At 41.7% G+C, this 17,422-nt stretch overlaps 1 protein-coding gene across 1 annotated transcript in view; it reads right to left on the bottom strand.

The window, feature by feature from the left end:
* uba7 (ubiquitin-like modifier activating enzyme 7) overlaps positions 1-12,404 on the bottom strand; it is a gene marked incomplete at its 5' end in the record, with an annotated part of 89,162 nt that extends 76,758 nt beyond the window's left edge. Inside the window, 11 exons of the mRNA XM_079510647.1 lie at positions 4,120-4,200; positions 4,776-4,892; positions 5,859-5,999; positions 6,919-7,068; positions 7,617-7,714; positions 8,268-8,394; positions 8,499-8,589; positions 8,734-8,840; positions 9,020-9,154; positions 9,245-9,413; positions 12,379-12,404. Of these exons, the coding sequence (XP_079366773.1) occupies positions 4,120-4,200; positions 4,776-4,892; positions 5,859-5,999; positions 6,919-7,068; positions 7,617-7,714; positions 8,268-8,394; positions 8,499-8,589; positions 8,734-8,840; positions 9,020-9,154; positions 9,245-9,413; positions 12,379-12,404 (1,242 nt within the window). The remainder of the gene's footprint in view (positions 1-4,119; positions 4,201-4,775; positions 4,893-5,858; positions 6,000-6,918; positions 7,069-7,616; positions 7,715-8,267; positions 8,395-8,498; positions 8,590-8,733; positions 8,841-9,019; positions 9,155-9,244; positions 9,414-12,378) is intronic.
* Between the last annotated feature and the right edge of the window lie 5,018 nt (positions 12,405-17,422).

Genomic DNA, 17,422 nt, shown 5'->3' with positions numbered 1-17,422 from the left:
GTACTAACAGTCTCTGTGGCGCAATTGGTTAGCGCGCTCGGCTGTTAACCAAGAGGATGGTGGTTCAAGCCCACCAAGGGACGTAGCATTTAAATATTGTGTAGCTACAGACCAGCCCTGCACTCAGAGAGCGGAGTAGAGTTATAATAGACCGGTTACTTGTTAACAAACATCAGAGCCTGCAACGGATAGTATTGGACTTCTAGTCATGTCAAAGGTTGTGGGTTTGAGTCCCACAAGTCCCAGTATTGTGCGCTGGTGTGTTTTCTAAAATTCCCTATACAAACCTAAACCTTTTGTCACTGGACAGTACAAACCAGACATTTTTTCTTAAAAAATTTTTATTCAGGTACTAACAGTCTCTGTGGCGCAATTGGTTAGCGCGCTCGGCTGTTAACCGAGAGGATGGTGGTTCAAGCCCACCCAGGGACGTTGCATTTAAATATTGTGTAGCTACAGACCAGTCTCAGTATTGTGCGCAGGTGTGTTTTCTAAAATTCCCTATACAAACCTAAACCTTTTGTCACTGGACAGTACAAACCAGACAATTTTTCTTTTCTCTTTTTAAATTCATGTACTAACAGTCTCTGTGGCGCAATTGGTTAGCGCGCTCGGCTGTTAACCAAGAGGATGGTTGTTCAAGCCCACCCAGGGACGTTGCATTTAAATATTGTGTAGCTACAGACCAGCCCTGCACTCAGAGAGCGGAGTAGAGTTATAATAGACCGGTTACTTGTTAACAAACATCAGAGCCTTCAACCGATAGTATTGGGCTGCGTTCGAATTCATTCCCTATACTCCATATAGTGCACTGCTTTGGGGTTCCGCCATTTTGTTATAGTGTCCGAATATGTAGTGAGCATTATTGCACCCTAATGTAGTGGACTGAAGTATCCCACAATGCACCGGGAATTGTAGGGACCATCCGATGGTCACTACAAAAACACAGCGAAGCAAATCTGCCCCATAATGCATTGCGCAAGCTCGCTCTTGAGCACACATGCACGTGTTTGCGCGCACGTGCGCTGCTTCTGCATGCATGCGCTTATTGCGCTCCAACTCAGAAGAGGCAGAAGTTGAACCAGCGAAAGAAATCAACACAAATGTACTTTTTAAACTTTCGTTTCCCCTCTCTTTTCTTCCCTGGCGGATCTCGAAGCTACAGATCTCGAGACAAATGATCTGTGCATTTATTTGCAATTGTTTTGTTTTATTTATTTATAATAAAACAATTCATTTGCAATAGTATTACTAATCTGATTCATTGTATCACCCAGGCCCAGCGCATGACGTTAGGAGAGGAATGAGTTGCTTGCTGTAGAAGGCCTTATATTTCAATAGTTTTTGGATTAAGGTTGGTGAGGTTGTAAAGCTATGTGCTAAAGTCCAATATATATTTTGTACATGCATGTGAGACACATTAATTGTGTCTCCGAACATATGTTTTATTAATATTAATTAATTCCTGCCATTAAAAAATATATGTTATCTAACATTATTTCATTGAATTGCGCTAAATACATTAAAACTTCATTATGTAGGCAGTAATTTATTGGACTGCTGTTTCTGTTAACGTCCGTATTGTGAGCAGAGCTTGTAGATCAGCTACTTTTGGTAATTCTTTACCAAAAGTACCCGATCTACAAGCTCACAACACGGACGTCGCGTTGCTTATAGATCGGCTATTTTTGCCGTACCCCCCCCCCCCCCCCCCCCCCCCCCAGGATTAGCGAGCGGGGGTTCATAATCATGCTGCTGATATTTTTCATATTGTCTGGATAATGGATATAATATTAATTTATTGATAATAATCATAGGCCTATGTTATTTTAAAAGAATAACCTTTTTATCATAATTTCAGCAGCAGCGTTTTGACTGGTCTGTTGATTCTTCATATCCAAATGAGTGAAACGGCCGGGATGAATTGTTTATTTTTCATACAGTTCTTTATGAGGCGATCTGAAAAAACCCTATGGGGATTACAATGCAAATAAAAACTACATGAACCCACGGAGCTATAGCGCCCTCTACCGATATTGACGTCAGAGTCGGTGCTCCCCATACAGGGAGTATTGTCCGAATTAATCACTATTTGAGTCCACTGAGTCTGGGTCCCCGTATGGGGAGTAGGGAGTAGGGAACAACCCTAGCAATTCGAACGCAGCCTTGGACTTCTAGGCATGTCAAAGGTTGTGGGTTTGAGTCCCACAAGTCCCAGTATTGTGCGCTGGTGTGTTTTCTAAAATTCCCTATACAAACCTAAACCTTTTGTCACTGGACAGTACAAACCAGACATTTTTTCTTTAAAAAAATAAATTCAGGTACTAACAGTCTCTGTGGCGCAATTGGTTAGCGTGCTCGGCTGTTAACCGAGAGGATGGTGGTTCAAGCCCACCCAAGGACGTTGCATTTAAATATTGTGTAGCTACAGACCAGTCTCATTATTGTGCGCTGGTGTGTTTTCTAAAATTCCCTATACAAACCTAAACCTTTTGTCACTGGACAGTACAAACCAGACAATTTTTCTTTTCTTTTTTTAAATTCAGGTTAACAGTCTCTGTGGCGCAATTGGTTAGCGAGCTCGGCTGTTAACCGAGAGGATGGTGGTTCAAGCCCACCCAGGGACGTGGCATTTATATTGTGTAGCTACAGACCAGCCCTGCAGAGCGGAGTAGAGTTATAATAGACCAGTTACTTGTTAACAAACATTCAGAGCCTGCAACCTCTCGTCTCTTTGGAGAATATTACGGAAAGGGTTGGGGTCTGAGCCCTCACTGACTTACCAATTCAGCCCTCAAGCCCCTGCAGACTTCACATGAACACGCACCTAAGTCAGTGAGGGCTCAGTGAGTCAATAAGGCAGCAGATTGGAATTGGGCCTACTAATAAAGTGCCTGTCTAGTAAACAGGAGATCCTGGGTTCAAATCCCAGCAGTGCATGGTAGCCGCTGCCTTTGGTCTAATAATAGTATCAAGCATATATGTTAACTATATTTTATTAAATCACGACTCCATCCAATGGCATTAAAGCTTGGAGCTCTGTGTTGCAATGGATAGTATTGGACTTCTAGGCATGTCAAAGGTTGTGGGTTTGAGTCTCACAAGTCCCAGTATTGTGTGCTGGTGTGTTTTCTAAAATTCCCTATACAAACCTAAACCTTTTTTCAGAGAATATTTTGGAGAATATTATCAATATCATATGTCATTGGTTCTCAAACTTTTTTAATTTCAAGGACCCCCATAACTCTGAGAATGTACAAATGCTCTTTCATCATTCTCATCCCCCGAGAATGGTATAAGAGCTAAATGCATAATTTATCTGCTACAAAAAAGAAAAGAAAAAAAAAGAAAATTCATCAGTTCATGTCCCGCAATGACTACATACTCCCAAGTTAATAGAGCCAGAGGGTATTGCAAGTGACTGGCTCCCAAATCACTGGCAAAACACTAAAATTAATGATATTAACACTTATTGTGCCCAGGACGTCCCCACACGTCTTTATAATTACTCCCGTAGGAGGCCCATAGGACGTCTGGTATAAAATATGAAACTAGGGGGTTTTCATGATTCTGAATCCATTCCAAGCATTAGTTTTGCACAAAAAACACTCCTTGGGCGAAATACGTCCATAGCCGGTATCACAAATGTGATGAGGTAGCTATAGCTGTTTTTAGCCCAAGGAGTGTTTTTTGTGCAAAACGAATGCTTGGAATGGATTCAGAATCATGATACCCACCTAGTTTCATATGTCACATGCTACTTAAAGAATGATGAAATTTTGAATTTTTGCCTTATATAGGATGATATGGTCACATATTATGCTAATTACTCAACGTGCAACTTTTAGCAACCAAGCTGAATTTCATCCATTAGGCCTATAGATAACATTTCTATCATAAAGGTTTACATTAATCACCATTTCTGGGTTTATGGAATTTCCAGTAGAGGAAAATGTTACACTAGGAAATGCCACCTGAATTCCAATTGTTTCCTGTATGAGCTTTTATCAACACTAACTAACTGAATATAAACACCTGAACAAGTACTGATCAGAGGAAAACAGATCTTTACCATGCAGAGTGTGCCCCCTTCTGGGCAAAGACTAGAAATACACTCACCAGGAAATATTTCTGCCGCAGAAGTCTCTCCTGGAAGTCTGACCCGAAAACAGAGATCTGTCCATCATAGCGTGTGTCCTTCTGCAACAGAGACCATGGACAATGGATGAATCACATCAGAAGACTGAACACATGATATGGCTGTTTTTCACTACGAAGGGCATCCCAGTATCTTCCATATCCTGAAATCTTCCAGAACCCATTAAAGGACGATTTCAACCATTTTCGGGTAGGCAGGTTTCTGAAGTGCCCACACAGCCCTCCTCTGAGACACAGGCAGAGTAAAAGGAAATGGCATTTTATCATGAGCATTAGTGAGGACCAATTATATGAAGATAGGTTGAAAATGTGGTCTTGTAAAAAGTGAAAATTGCCATGAATCTACAAGCTCACACTGAACCATGAAACATTGTGAGCTTGTAGATCTTTTATTTTCAATATTTTAGAACAATTCGGAAAGTACACCTTCTGAGTTCAACTTCAGGGTTCCGAGAACTCAGGGTTAATACAAATTACTGAGCAGGGTTCAAATTAGGTTCTAAGAACGGAGCGAAAAAGAGCCAAGAGGGACCTGTAAGTTGTAACTGCTGTGTTACATGTTGGCAAACTGAAACAAAGTAAAACAAAAAAGATCAAATGCAGCAACAAAGTCTTACTAAAGAACAGCTGCTCTGTGTCAGTTGTTCTTTCATTCCTTCATGGTCTTCAGGGAGGCATTCCAGTGCATCAAAATACAGCCACTGCTTAAGAGGTGTGAACTTCCCACTGCAGGCCTACAGAGACACAATATGGAGACAATATTATTTACATTATTATATATTCTGAAGAAATGACTGTCACAGATGGTACATGCGCAGAGCAAGTTCAGTTCAGGCAGTTGCTATAGCTGATCATTGGTCGGTGTCAGCTCCATGCTTCTATTCTTATTTCTTATCCAATCACATACTCACTTCAATAATAGAGTTCCCCGTTTAAAAGAAAGTTTGCATTGCTCAAGTCATTACTGCTTGCTGTTTGCTGCTGCTTACTAAACTATGCTTACTGCTGTCTCTGTTGCTTTTTCAGTAAGATGGCTGCTCACCCTCCACCACCTGTTGTTTTGTATCCCCTTCCATGTACTATGGGACTCTTTGTAAGGCCCCGATTTGGTAGGGCACATCATGTGGGGTGAGTAATTGATAGAAAAAGTAATTTTGGTGTGAACTAAGTACATTTCCTTTTCTTTACTTAATAGTATTTTTGGATTTTTTTTTGGATAACATACCGGTACAATATTTCAAAGACAAATATTGCACTTGTGTCTCCAGCACAATTTACAATGTAGGCATTTAGCAGACGCTCTTTATCCAGAGTGACTTGGAGTAAGCAAGGTAAAAACATACTAGAGACAGTGTAGTGGTGCTTCAGTAATCTAGCGGTGAAGCGTTGGTGGTATTGTGGTGAGCAGAGCTGGCTTGATTAAACATGTAGCCCTGCTAGAATGAAGTGTAGTGTAACATTGCAGCTTTGGTTGCAATCAAATATACAGGAATTCGGTTAAAAAAACACATTTGTGTCATTTCCAACCTCTACTACACTATGAAATCATTGTTGTTGTAACTTTGAGTGTGTTATTGTATCCTCAATGTTATTATAACCATTTGTATGCTCTCAGAGTTATGGGGTTTGAGGCACTAATGCACATTAAACTGGGGCTCCCTGAAATTGAAAAGGTTTAGAACCACTGCCTTTCAGCTTACCTTCATAACTTCCTGCGCGGCCAGTCCTCCAATGAAGGCATTGACAGGAGCCAGGTCCCCCTGGGATGTGTAGGAGAAGCATCTCACCACATCCTCATCTTCCAACTGTGTCACCATGGACACCAGTAGATCAGCGTCGGACTGTTGACAGATGACAAAGCAAATAGAAAGATGGTGTATTGGCATAGCCTGGCTAATAATCCAGACTCATATCACACTGTCACAATTTTGTTTTGCCAACGGAGACCCCTACAGCTCAGCTTGTCACTAAGGGCGGCAGGGCCTTTGCAACCAGGGCCCCCATACTCTGGAATGCCCTACCTACTGACCTAAGATGCGCAAAATCATTATCCACATTTAAAACTCTGCTGAAAACCCACCTTTATCTTAAAGCCTTTTCCTAATTGTCATTATTGTATTATTATGTATGTTTTGTATTTTTATGCTGGCCATTGCATGGATTGATCTTTTATTGTTCTTTTGATGTAAAGCACTTTGTGACTTTGTCTAGAAAATGTGCTATATAAATAAATTCATTATCATTATCATTAACGGCAGATTCGTGTCTGGCTTATTAGCCAGGCTAGTATTGGCATTCCTTTCTTATAGATTTCCTTTCAAAATATGCCATGAATGAGCAGTAGGTATGAGCAGTAACTTCACTCTGGTGTGAACTAGCCTGGACTTCATCCGCCCCTATTGCATATACATTATGCACGCAACGCAGCGGAGTGGTATATTAGTATCGCAACGCGAGGCTAGGTGTGAACAACATGTTATATGAAATCAAGTTTACATTGTGCAGGAGGTAGAGCGGCTGCTTGTGAACCAGAAAGTTTCCAGTTCAATCCCAGGCTCATGTGAGAGCAAGACAGTGAACCCCTATTGCTCCCGGTGAGCAGGTCGTGCCTTACATGGTTTACTCCACCATCAGTGTGTGAATGGGTGAATGTAATGCTCATTTTAAAGCACCTTGGATAAAGGTGTTATATAAATGTACATTTTGTTTCATTATTTATTTATCCATGCAGGCATGACATCTCTCATCTCATCTACTGACCTCTGACCAAGGTTTAGGCAGTCGCTCTTGTTCCTTCACAAAGCCATGGAGAGCCTGAAAGGCCAAGTGCAAGTTTTGGTGCCTGGTTATCTTCCCATAGTCAGTCATCACAATCAGCTGGGGGTCTGATAAGGCCTGTTGGAGGGGTTTCTGTAATGCATTGAAAGTTGTAGTTACATCTCTTTTTGTCAGGTGAAATTTTGTCCCTTTTTGTCCCTGGAAATAAAAACGTCTGGGTTTCCAAGGCTAGGTGAAACCTGACTGATCATGAGAGCCCTTGAAATGTAGACCACATCGTCATCAGCTAGTGTTACTGACGTGGTGACGAGATTGCCTGCTTCTAGCCAATGGGACATCAAGCAACGGAAATGCTACCTCTGGGCAATGGGAAGGGGAGCCTTGATTATAGACCAGACCGCAAAAGAACAAGGGGGGGAAACAACGGAGACATCGCTTCTTTTTTTTTCCTCGAATCAGACTAATATGGGGGGAGAACACAAAGGAGAACACAAACGGCCGTGAGGCGCGAGGTTGTGACACAAAAACATACACGTTACTAGCAGCGCTTCTTTCACCTGACATTAGATCACAGATGGTTGAGCTAACCATCCGGGCCTGTAGTTACATCTCTTGACAATGGATGTTAAACAGGCGTTTACAGTTTACAGTACACTAAAGATAAAGACACTTGTACTTACAAATGTGAGTACTTCAGGCTGTTTAACTTCAGTTACTAAACCACCGTGTTCATAGGCAGAGAAACCTGAAGTGTCTCCAATGCTGAAGGAGTAAGCATCTGGTGATAAAACAGGACATTTAAATATGGTATAAGAGATTCACCTCATTATAATGTATTCTTTGATTGAACCAGTTAATAAAGAAACATACAGTACAGAGTGAGTACAGATACAGTAGGGTTCCTTTTTGACACATCTACTGTATAATAATAACTATTCATAAAGCACTTATCAAAGCAAGGTTACAAACACAATGAAAATCAAACAATACAATTCCAGAATTTAAAATCGTAGATCGTGGTCAATTTTTTATTTTTTTATGTGATCAAATAAATTTGAAGAAATTACTTAACCACTTAAACCCTATATACTCCGGGTGCCCCATAGCTCTATACCAGGCCCCCTCCAGGCTTCACACCAAGTCTCTTTGCCAGAAAATAGCCGATCTACAAATCTCAAACTAAATAATGACCAATGATGGACTGTCCTGTGCATCAGATCTTCTCTTTCTTGTCATCCTCCTCATGTTTTTATTGTTCAAACAATCCATAAGCCTATGATTTCGATCTAATAACCATTGATGAAGGCAAAAATATGATCTTTAGTACCTACCAATGACTTGGATCTCCAAAGGACCAGCATTGTTGAGCTCTGTCATACCATGGACTTCAGAGAAGGAGACTCTGAAGCCATCGTGAAAACCATGCTTCTGATCACAAAACACCACTCCAGAGACTGCCTAGAATGGAGAATGAAGAAAGTGTAGAGAAAAAAACACTTAATGTCATTTTAAGGTGGTGTTGCTCAAGCGACCTCACCCCCTATGTACGTGATTTGTATTACCTTAGTGATGTGACCTATCATGGCTGATACTGGCATTTCTCCATCAGAGTCCAAGACCTCGAAATGCTCTCCAAAGTCACAGAATAACTGACTACAGAAAGACCATAAGGTTTGTGTCTTAATTTATTCAGCACTTTGCTGGTATTAAATTAGTACATACAATGTCACATAAAGTAATCTTGAACCTTGAACTTGAACCTTGATTAGATTAATTTGACATGCTCTTCTTCCTTACCCACACAGTCCTTTGGTGTCTGCCACAATGAACTTGATTCCATTCGAATGACAAAATGAACCAAAGCGCATCTGATCATCCAGTGAAGAGTCAGTGAGAACTACCACCTGAAAAATGTAATTCAGCCTTTTAAAACAGCTGTGGTTTTTAACCTGTACAGGGAAAGAAATACGCCATAGGGTTTCATGCCAATGAAATTAATGTGATGGCTACTTTGCTTTCCCTTGAGTGTACTCAGAGTCAGAATAAGTCATTTATTTCAGTGAGCTTCCTCTAAATACTGTACCTGAAACCCAAGCAGCAGGTCTTCAGTGAGCGGACCAGAATTGGCAGAGACGTGAACGTGAGGGTTTAAGGCAGACAGCTGATCCAGGGAGCTCACAGCCCGGTTCTGACCCAAATGTGACTCATTCAGGAAAAACTGGAGTGGAAATCACAAGATATATGAACATCTGAAACCTGACATCCAAACATTGTGGAAACACCGTAATTTCAGTTGTTGATGACATACTTGAGAAGACAGGTCCAGCCAGGTGGTCAGACCTTCATCCTGGATGGTGACAGACTTGACTCCAGACAGGGTGACGTTCTTGGCTATCTCCACACCCAGACCCCTCATCCCTGCAATGAGGACATCAGTGGCCCCCATCCGACACATGGCTTCATGACCCAACACATACCTGGACACACATGGTTCAAAAAAACAAATAGGGGGGCACATTTTCTTAAGGATTTAAGCCCCATGTACTTTATTGTATGACATAGCAGCACTACAAGCTCACAGTCACAATATGATGCACTGTGAGGCTGTGAGCTTATAGATCTGCTATTTTGGCTATTTTAAAATAATACAAAATCCCGCCCCCTTTCATGACGACGAGAGCCCCGGAAGAAAATTCCCCATTCATTTTCCCCAAAGACTTTTCAAAAAGTATTTATTTAAAGACGTTTACGGCGCGGACAAAGCCATCTCGGCTCGTAACAAATCATGACAATAAAGAATAAACACAATTGGGCCGATCAAATAATTTGCAAGAAGAAAAACAAAACAAAGTGTTGTATCCTGCCTAGAGATGCTCCGATAATCGGCCAGTGATCGGTGATCACCCATATCGGCCAATATTTTCTCTGATCGGTAAGCATTTTTACCCTATCTGTGATCGGCAATTTACCCTATCTGGAGAAACTGATCTTTTACACCATTTAAGTGGTATAAATGTCAATAAGATATATAGTATAACATCATTCTGCATTTTTGTGACAGGCCTAAACATTCTCCCCTTCCTCCCCACACACAGGAACAGTTTTGACGTTGGTTTTGACATAATAATTTTGAAAATATTAAAATTTGCAACATTTCACAAGATCAGTATCGGTATCGGACATATCGGTATCGGCCAATCATGAGAAAAACAATCGGTGATCAGTATCGGTCCCAAAAAACCTGATCGGAGCATCCCTATTCCTGCCTTTTTTTCTTCTTTCTAATTATTTGATCGGCCCAAAACATTGTGTTTATTGTCATGATTTGTCACGAGCCGAGTTGGTGCTTTGTCCGCGGCGTAAATGTCACGCTGGGCAAGACTACGCTGTAGACGGTATCATTTGTTTTGGGCGGAAGTTGCGGGATCAGTTTACATTCTCTGTGTATGAAACAAGTGTTGTGATTGGTCGAAAGAAAATTGTATCCGGGGGAAATGCATCTGACGGATGTTCCGGGCTCCGGCCGACACTTCCGCCGATACCGTCTCTGCCTTAGGTTGTGACCAGGCTTTTCTCTTCGCAGATGAGTAAGCATGGGGCCGAGGCTAAGGCGGCCTGGGCCCAGGTTACATTTATGAATGAATCGTTCTACGAATCGTCCTACGTTATAGATATATTATTGCTCTATGGTGTAAACACAAACATTGGCTTGTGATTGGTTGATCACCCCATAGCAATGATGAGCAAAGTACATATTGAAGATAAAAGTGAGGGCAGAAAAGTGAAGACGGAAAAGTGAGGACGCAAATTGTGATTGGCCGGAATGAGATCATGTATGAGCAATCCTACTATAGTCTCTGCGTGCGTGCGTACGTACGTGTGTGCGTGTGTGTATGGTTGTAATGCACGTAACTCGAGAACCGTTTGACCCACCGACTTCACATTCGACACACGCGTTCCACACCCCCACAGTGAGTGCAGTGCCAGGTATCGAGTCGGTCAGACCCACGGTTCTCCAGAACCACTACAAAAGGCTCTGGTCAGGCTCTGCCAGTGGGCCTAATGAGGCCAACTCATTTCACCTGGGCCAGGCTGTGCCAGTGGGCCTAATGAGGCCAACTCCTTTCACCGTGCAATTTTCAGCCTCTGCCTCAGCCAATTGAGGCTCAACCAATCAGGCTCTGCCAGTGGGCCGAGTTGATTGCCAAGTACACTTTTCAGTTTGCACACACACACACACACACACACATAGGCACATACACAGATCTCCATGTGGGACACCGGCTGACAGTTAAAACGGGTGCTATGACAACGTATAGGTGTATGATGATAAGAGTGCCCCTCACTTCACAGTTCACACGGGTGTGATTTTTTTTAATGTATGGGAAATTGTGATTTCATCAAGCATAATATCAAACAGTCTTCCCCTAAAGGAAATGTATTTATTTCAGTCTGGCCAAAAGCAGGGATAACTAGCCATATGGAATTATGGATCCATTATGACAGTCATGTTTCAGGGCTAGGAAAACCAAACTTATCCCCACCGTTTATAAGATATAGGCTATGAATGACTAGCAGTGATGGAAAAGTAGAAGTAAACGTATTGGAAATACTCAAGTAAAGTACAAATGCCTCAAAATTGTACTTAAATAATTAGAAAGAACAAAAAAAAATCACACCCGTGTGAACTGAGTGGTGCAACTGTCCCCCCCCCCCCCCCCCCCCTCTCTCTCTCTCTCTCTCATTAGCAGGCAACAGTGCAGCACTATATCTCTCTCTCTGTTTCTGGCACAACAGCGCCCCTACTGGTACTCATAGTCACACACAAACATAGGTTAACACATAGGTTAACCTAGGACAAATAAAGAGGATGGTGCACGGAGGTGCGGCCCACTCTCCTGCGGGAGGTTTGCACATGCTCAGTGTAAACAGGAACTGCGATGATGGAGTGTTCCAGCAGAGGTGCTAGCGGTGCATGAAAGTTGCTGACCCTGAACTGAAATAATAAAAAGGATATCACAAAAAGAGAATAGTACAAAGTTGATTTTGTTTTTATTTTAAAAAGTATATCAATTTCATAACTGTGGAAAAAATGTTGTGTATAACAGACTGAAAGATAAAGGACAAGTACATTTACTAAATGTTAATGTTTTTGTATATTTTCTTTTGTGGATTTTCCATGTTCTTTAATTAGTACATGTGTCAAACTTTTATTTTTGTGAAATGACAAAGAAACATGGATACTGTTCATTCAAGTGCTGTGGATGATGAACATTTGAAAAGGGAAGGGTGACTGCTGTTTAATTCTCAACTGTTCTGGATCTCATTATTTACATGAAAGTTATGAGCTTTCTATCTAGCACCTCTGCTGGAACACTCCATCATCGCAGTTCCTGTTTACACTGAGCATGTGCAAACCTCCCGCAGGAGAGTGGGCCGCACCTCCGTGCACCATCCTCTTTATTCATTCTAGAGGTTAACACGGACATTGCTGTTCCTTGGAGTGGTTGCACCACTCAAAAAGGACAGGGTACAACACTTTTCTTTTTAGAGTTTTTCTTCTGTGACAAACAAATATCACTAATTCACGCTCACTGAATAATTAATTGTAGGCTACTTACAGTTGTCTGGGGTAAAAACATTGATTTAAGACATGTTTAGTGCCATGGTAGCACTTATATTCAACATGAATAAGTAGGCCTACTTAACCAAATTATCCCCACCGCTTATAAATGATATGGCCGGGGCCCTTGTTTACCTTTATTTGGGATATCCCAAATGCAAGGTAAACTATAGGGGAGTAAATGAAATGAGGTGAACACTACAGTAGCTCTGTTCCATAGCTAATGACTTCAATCATTCAATCATGCAGCAAATGGCATTTTGGACCAGAGCCCCGAGCAGGTGAACAGGTAGGCCTAGGCTACTGTAGGCCTTCTTCGGCATGGTCAATTAAAAACTAACCTCGCGTCACCAGGCTTTCCAATTATAAAAACAAATATTACTAATTCACGGCACGCTCACTGAATATTGAATAATGAATTGTAGGCTACTTACAGTTGTCGGGAGTAAAAACCCTCATCGATGCCATTGATTTCAGACATGTTTTGTGCTCTAGTCTAAAGAGACTTTCTGTGCTTGTTCGTTGGGTTACCGTTTAGCCCAAGCTGCGCGTTTAAAACATAAAACTAAACTAGCTAACATCAAGTGCAGTTAGTAGTGAGTAGCCTAGGCGTAAGTAGCGATACTTCTCTCTGTCGAGTAGACTGGACAATGGACATGACAGACTCTGGAGTTTGAATTTAATTAATTTTACTTTCGATTCTCAAGAAATCTCGGGGTCCATTTTTCCCACTAGAGGGCACCACACGACAAGAAATAAACAGTCCTAGTCACTGACTGCACTGCCACTTTTGGCAGTGCATATCCCAAATGCAAGGTAAACTAGGGGAGTAAATGAAATGAGGTGAACAGTAGCTCTGTTCCATAGCTAATGACTTCAATCATTCAATCATGCAGCAAATGGCATTTTGGACCAGAGCCCCGAGCAGGTGAACAGGTAGGCCTAGGCTACTGTAGGCCTTCTTCGGCATGGTCAATTAAAAACTAACCTCGCGTCACCAGGCTTTCCAATTATAAAAACAAATATTACTAATTCACGGCACGCTCACTGAATATTGAATAATGAATTGTAGACTACTTACAGTTGTCGGGAGTAAAAACCCTCATCGATGCCATTGATTTCAGACATGTTTTGTGCTCTAGTCTAAAGAGACTTTCTGTGCTTGTTCGTTGGGTTACCGTTTAGCCCAAGCTGCGCGTTTAAAACATAAAACTAAACTAGCTAACATCAAGTGCAGTTAGTAGTGAGTAGCCTAGGCGTAAGTAGCGATACTTCTCTCTGTCGAGTAGACTGGACAATGGACATGACAGACTCTGGAGTTTGAATTTAATTAATTTTACTTTCGATTCTCAAGAAATCTCGGGGTCCATTTGTCCCACTAGAGGGCACCACACGACAAGAAATAAACAGTCCTAGTCACTGACTGCACTGCCACTTTTGGCCTATTTGGCTGGACAGAACTTGCAGATAAGGGAAAGACATTTCCTTTGGAGATCAATAGCCTACTCGTCATTACAATATTATTAATTCATATTATTAATTAGACCTATTTATTAGACCTATTAGGGCTTAACATCATTCAGTAATTTATGTGATATAAAGATAATAAACTAATACGAAAATGTAAATGTGGTTATAGCCTACTAAAAATTAATTTTCATCTAAATAAACAATATAATTCAAATATATTATTTAGAATAGTATAATTAGTATAGTAGCCTATATAGGCCAGTATAATTTAACTCTGATTCTTTGTTACAACGTCAGGTTTGCATGTATGAAGGTTCTGCTTTGGTGTGACAGTTTGGTCGTGTCATGTGGTGTTCCACATGGTGGTCAAATGGTATGTAGGCTATATGATATCATGGCAGGCCTATTTCACAAATGCATAGTTAATGCTGCAAATTCATTGACACTGTAGTGTAAAAGCCTGGTTTAACTTTGTGAAAACCATTTTAATGCATAAGCTGTTCACATTTGGCTTTGACTTTTACATGACCACAAATTCCTGTCTTGACACATAAAAACTATCATGGTCTGCCTCCAAGGTAGATTCGGGCAGTTGTTTGAATATGATCTGGGGAATATCTGACCTTGGGAAAGTATTTTGGGAAGTAAATATAGTCCTGCTTATTTCCCCCTGTACAGTGTATTGCTTCTTAAAGTAAACACAACAGAAGTCTCGATATAACTGAATCTAGGCCTACATCTCACTTTTACTCCACTACATTTATTTGAAAAAATGAGTTACTAGACTTTTGATTATTACTACAAAAACATTAACCATCCATCCATCTTCAATCGCTTATCCGTAGTCAGGTCGCGGTGGCAACAGCACTCCAGAGTGCTCCAGATTTCCCTCTCCAGAGCAACATTATAGTGACTTCCTCCTGCAGGGATCCTGAGACGTTCCAAGGCCAGTGAGTCGATGTGTTTCCTCCAACCTGCGCCTTGGTCTGCCCCGGGGTCTCCTCTCACTGGGACATGCCTCGAGGACCTCCCTAGGGACACGCCCGAGAGGCATCCTAACCAGATGCCCGAACCACCTAAGCTGGCTCCTTTCCAGGCGAAGAAGCAGCGACTCTACTCTGAGTCTCTCTCGTGTGACTGAACATGACTAATATTAACCACATGAGCCCTATACACAGCCATTTGAAAATCCAGATTTACAAGCTCACATTACGTTGCGGTGTGATTTTCCATCACTAGTCATAAAATAAACAGGCCTAGCCCAAGGTCTTCAGAATAAATCGCTATTCTATAGGACTTTTTGTATTGGCCGCAGACCCCCATCTGAAAATATTTTGTGCCAGCTAGGGTCCTCCATAAGCGCAGATAAATGCATTGTGAGCTTGTAGATAGGCTATATATTTTAAAAAACGATGTACGTGTACGTAGTACCCTATAAAATAGGGTTTAAGGGTTTAACTATATAGTCTTTAGCTGGTGCCCACCCGAAACGCCTTCAAGGACCATTTTGTAAGAGAAGAGTGATTCAAAGTTGTGGTATGTGCTAGCCTATACATTTGTTAATATAATATAAGTGTTGTGTTAAATAGCCCTAAATTCATCATTGCTATATACTATATTTGTTCCCCCATCTCTCCAGCTCTTTATTCAAAGAACTCATACAGCCAGGAATTGTTGATGACACAAAGAAGTGAGGAGACAAAATTGGAACTGAAACATTGTAAAATTGAAGCTGATAGATGGGTATGCCTACTCTCTCCTGACTGGCTGAAATTGGCAACCCACTGAAAATAGCAAGAAAACCCATTTTAACCAAACAATATCAATTAATTTAAGTGTGAACAGGGTCAGACAGCCTTTGGTAGGATAGATAGGCCTATAACTACTACTACTAACTAGACTGATTACTGGACTTTGGATTTACGAGTAGATGTTTAACTTCTATTGCCTCATTATGTGAATGCAATTTTTTTTTAAAATAAACATCTCCCACGTGTGTATACCTATAGTGGCTACTTGCAGTTGACCTAGATTATAACTAGAAAAAGTGCCCTTCTGGGCACAGGTCTCCACCAGGAGGATAGGAGTGTGTGTGATGTTTGGCAAAATGTTTAGGAGTAATATAATCATGTTTTGTGTGTGTGTGTGTGTGTGTGTGTGTGTGTGAGAGACGCGGCTTGGCCTGTTGTAGCGCCACCATGAGGCTGATTTGAAAACTGTCAAGTGGCATTTCTTCCTCAGCCTAGTGGGAATATGCATGCACAGTTTCACCGCAATCGGACGCTGCATTGAGTAGTTGTGGCGATTTGTACAAAACGGGTACAAAGCGGGCTACTCCTGAAAAGTTTAGAAGCCCATCTTAGGCAATGAAGGTGGATTATGAGAAATCATACAAACCCGTCTTGATCACATGACTATGGAGAGCATGTGTACCGATTTGCGTGAAATTCGGATAAAATTTGAAGGAGTAATTTTAGAAAATGTGTTTTACATATGTCTGCCTCCTGGTGGCGCTATAAAGAGTAAATTTCAGGCAAAGGTTTTTCCTTGGCCTCTAGGGAGTGTGCATACAAAGTTTTAGACAGATCTGTGCATTTAGAGGTAAAAACACTTTCCGGCCAGTTATAGCACCACCATGAGGCTGAGTTGAAAATGTTCACGTGGCATTTCTTCCTCGGCCTAGTGGGAATGTGCATGCACATTTCACGAAAATCACACGATGTGTTCATGATTTGCAGCATCTTGTTTGAAACTGAGCACTCCTGCGAACTTTGGAAGCCAATCTTAGCCAATCAGGATGGAGTCTGAGAAATCTGAAAGACCCGTTTCGTTGAATGGCTCTAGAGAGACTGTGTACCAATTTGCGTGATGTTTGGACGAAATCTGTAGGTGTACTGTCCAAAAACTTGTTTTGCACAAAGCGGCCTCCTGGTGGCGCTATAACAGGCCGTTCTGGAAATTCTGGGGCAGAGGTTCATCGTTGGCATCCAGGGAGTGTGTGTGCGAAATTTGGCATCGACCGGGTTAACGGTGCCGGAGATTAGCTGTTCACAGACGGACGGACGGACACACGGACGGACGGAGTGCAAAAATACTCTCTCCCCATGCCTTCGGCCTGGTGGAGACAATTACTTTAAAAGGAGGCAGTCTGGCGATCAGAAAGCAAGCATTCCTTTCATACCACCGCGGCTAGGTTATGTATGAGTAGGCCTAGTACTCACTGAACTGTCCTCCTCTAGGCAATGCATTTTTGGCAAAAATCCTACAGGCGCACTGGCGCGGACACGGGCTACTTGGGTATTTATTTCCCCCATTTACATATACCTACTGGCGAGTCACTGCCGGTCACTGCAGCCTATAACTATATGAAATATATTAATAGTGAAGGAAAGG

The sequence above is a fragment of the Electrona antarctica genome (assembly GCF_951216825.1).
Source record: "Electrona antarctica genome assembly, chromosome: 9".
NCBI lineage: Eukaryota > Metazoa > Chordata > Actinopteri > Myctophiformes > Myctophidae > Electrona > Electrona antarctica.
Note: the sequence above shows the minus strand (reverse complement) of the source record. Positions and strands in the feature narration are given on the sequence as shown.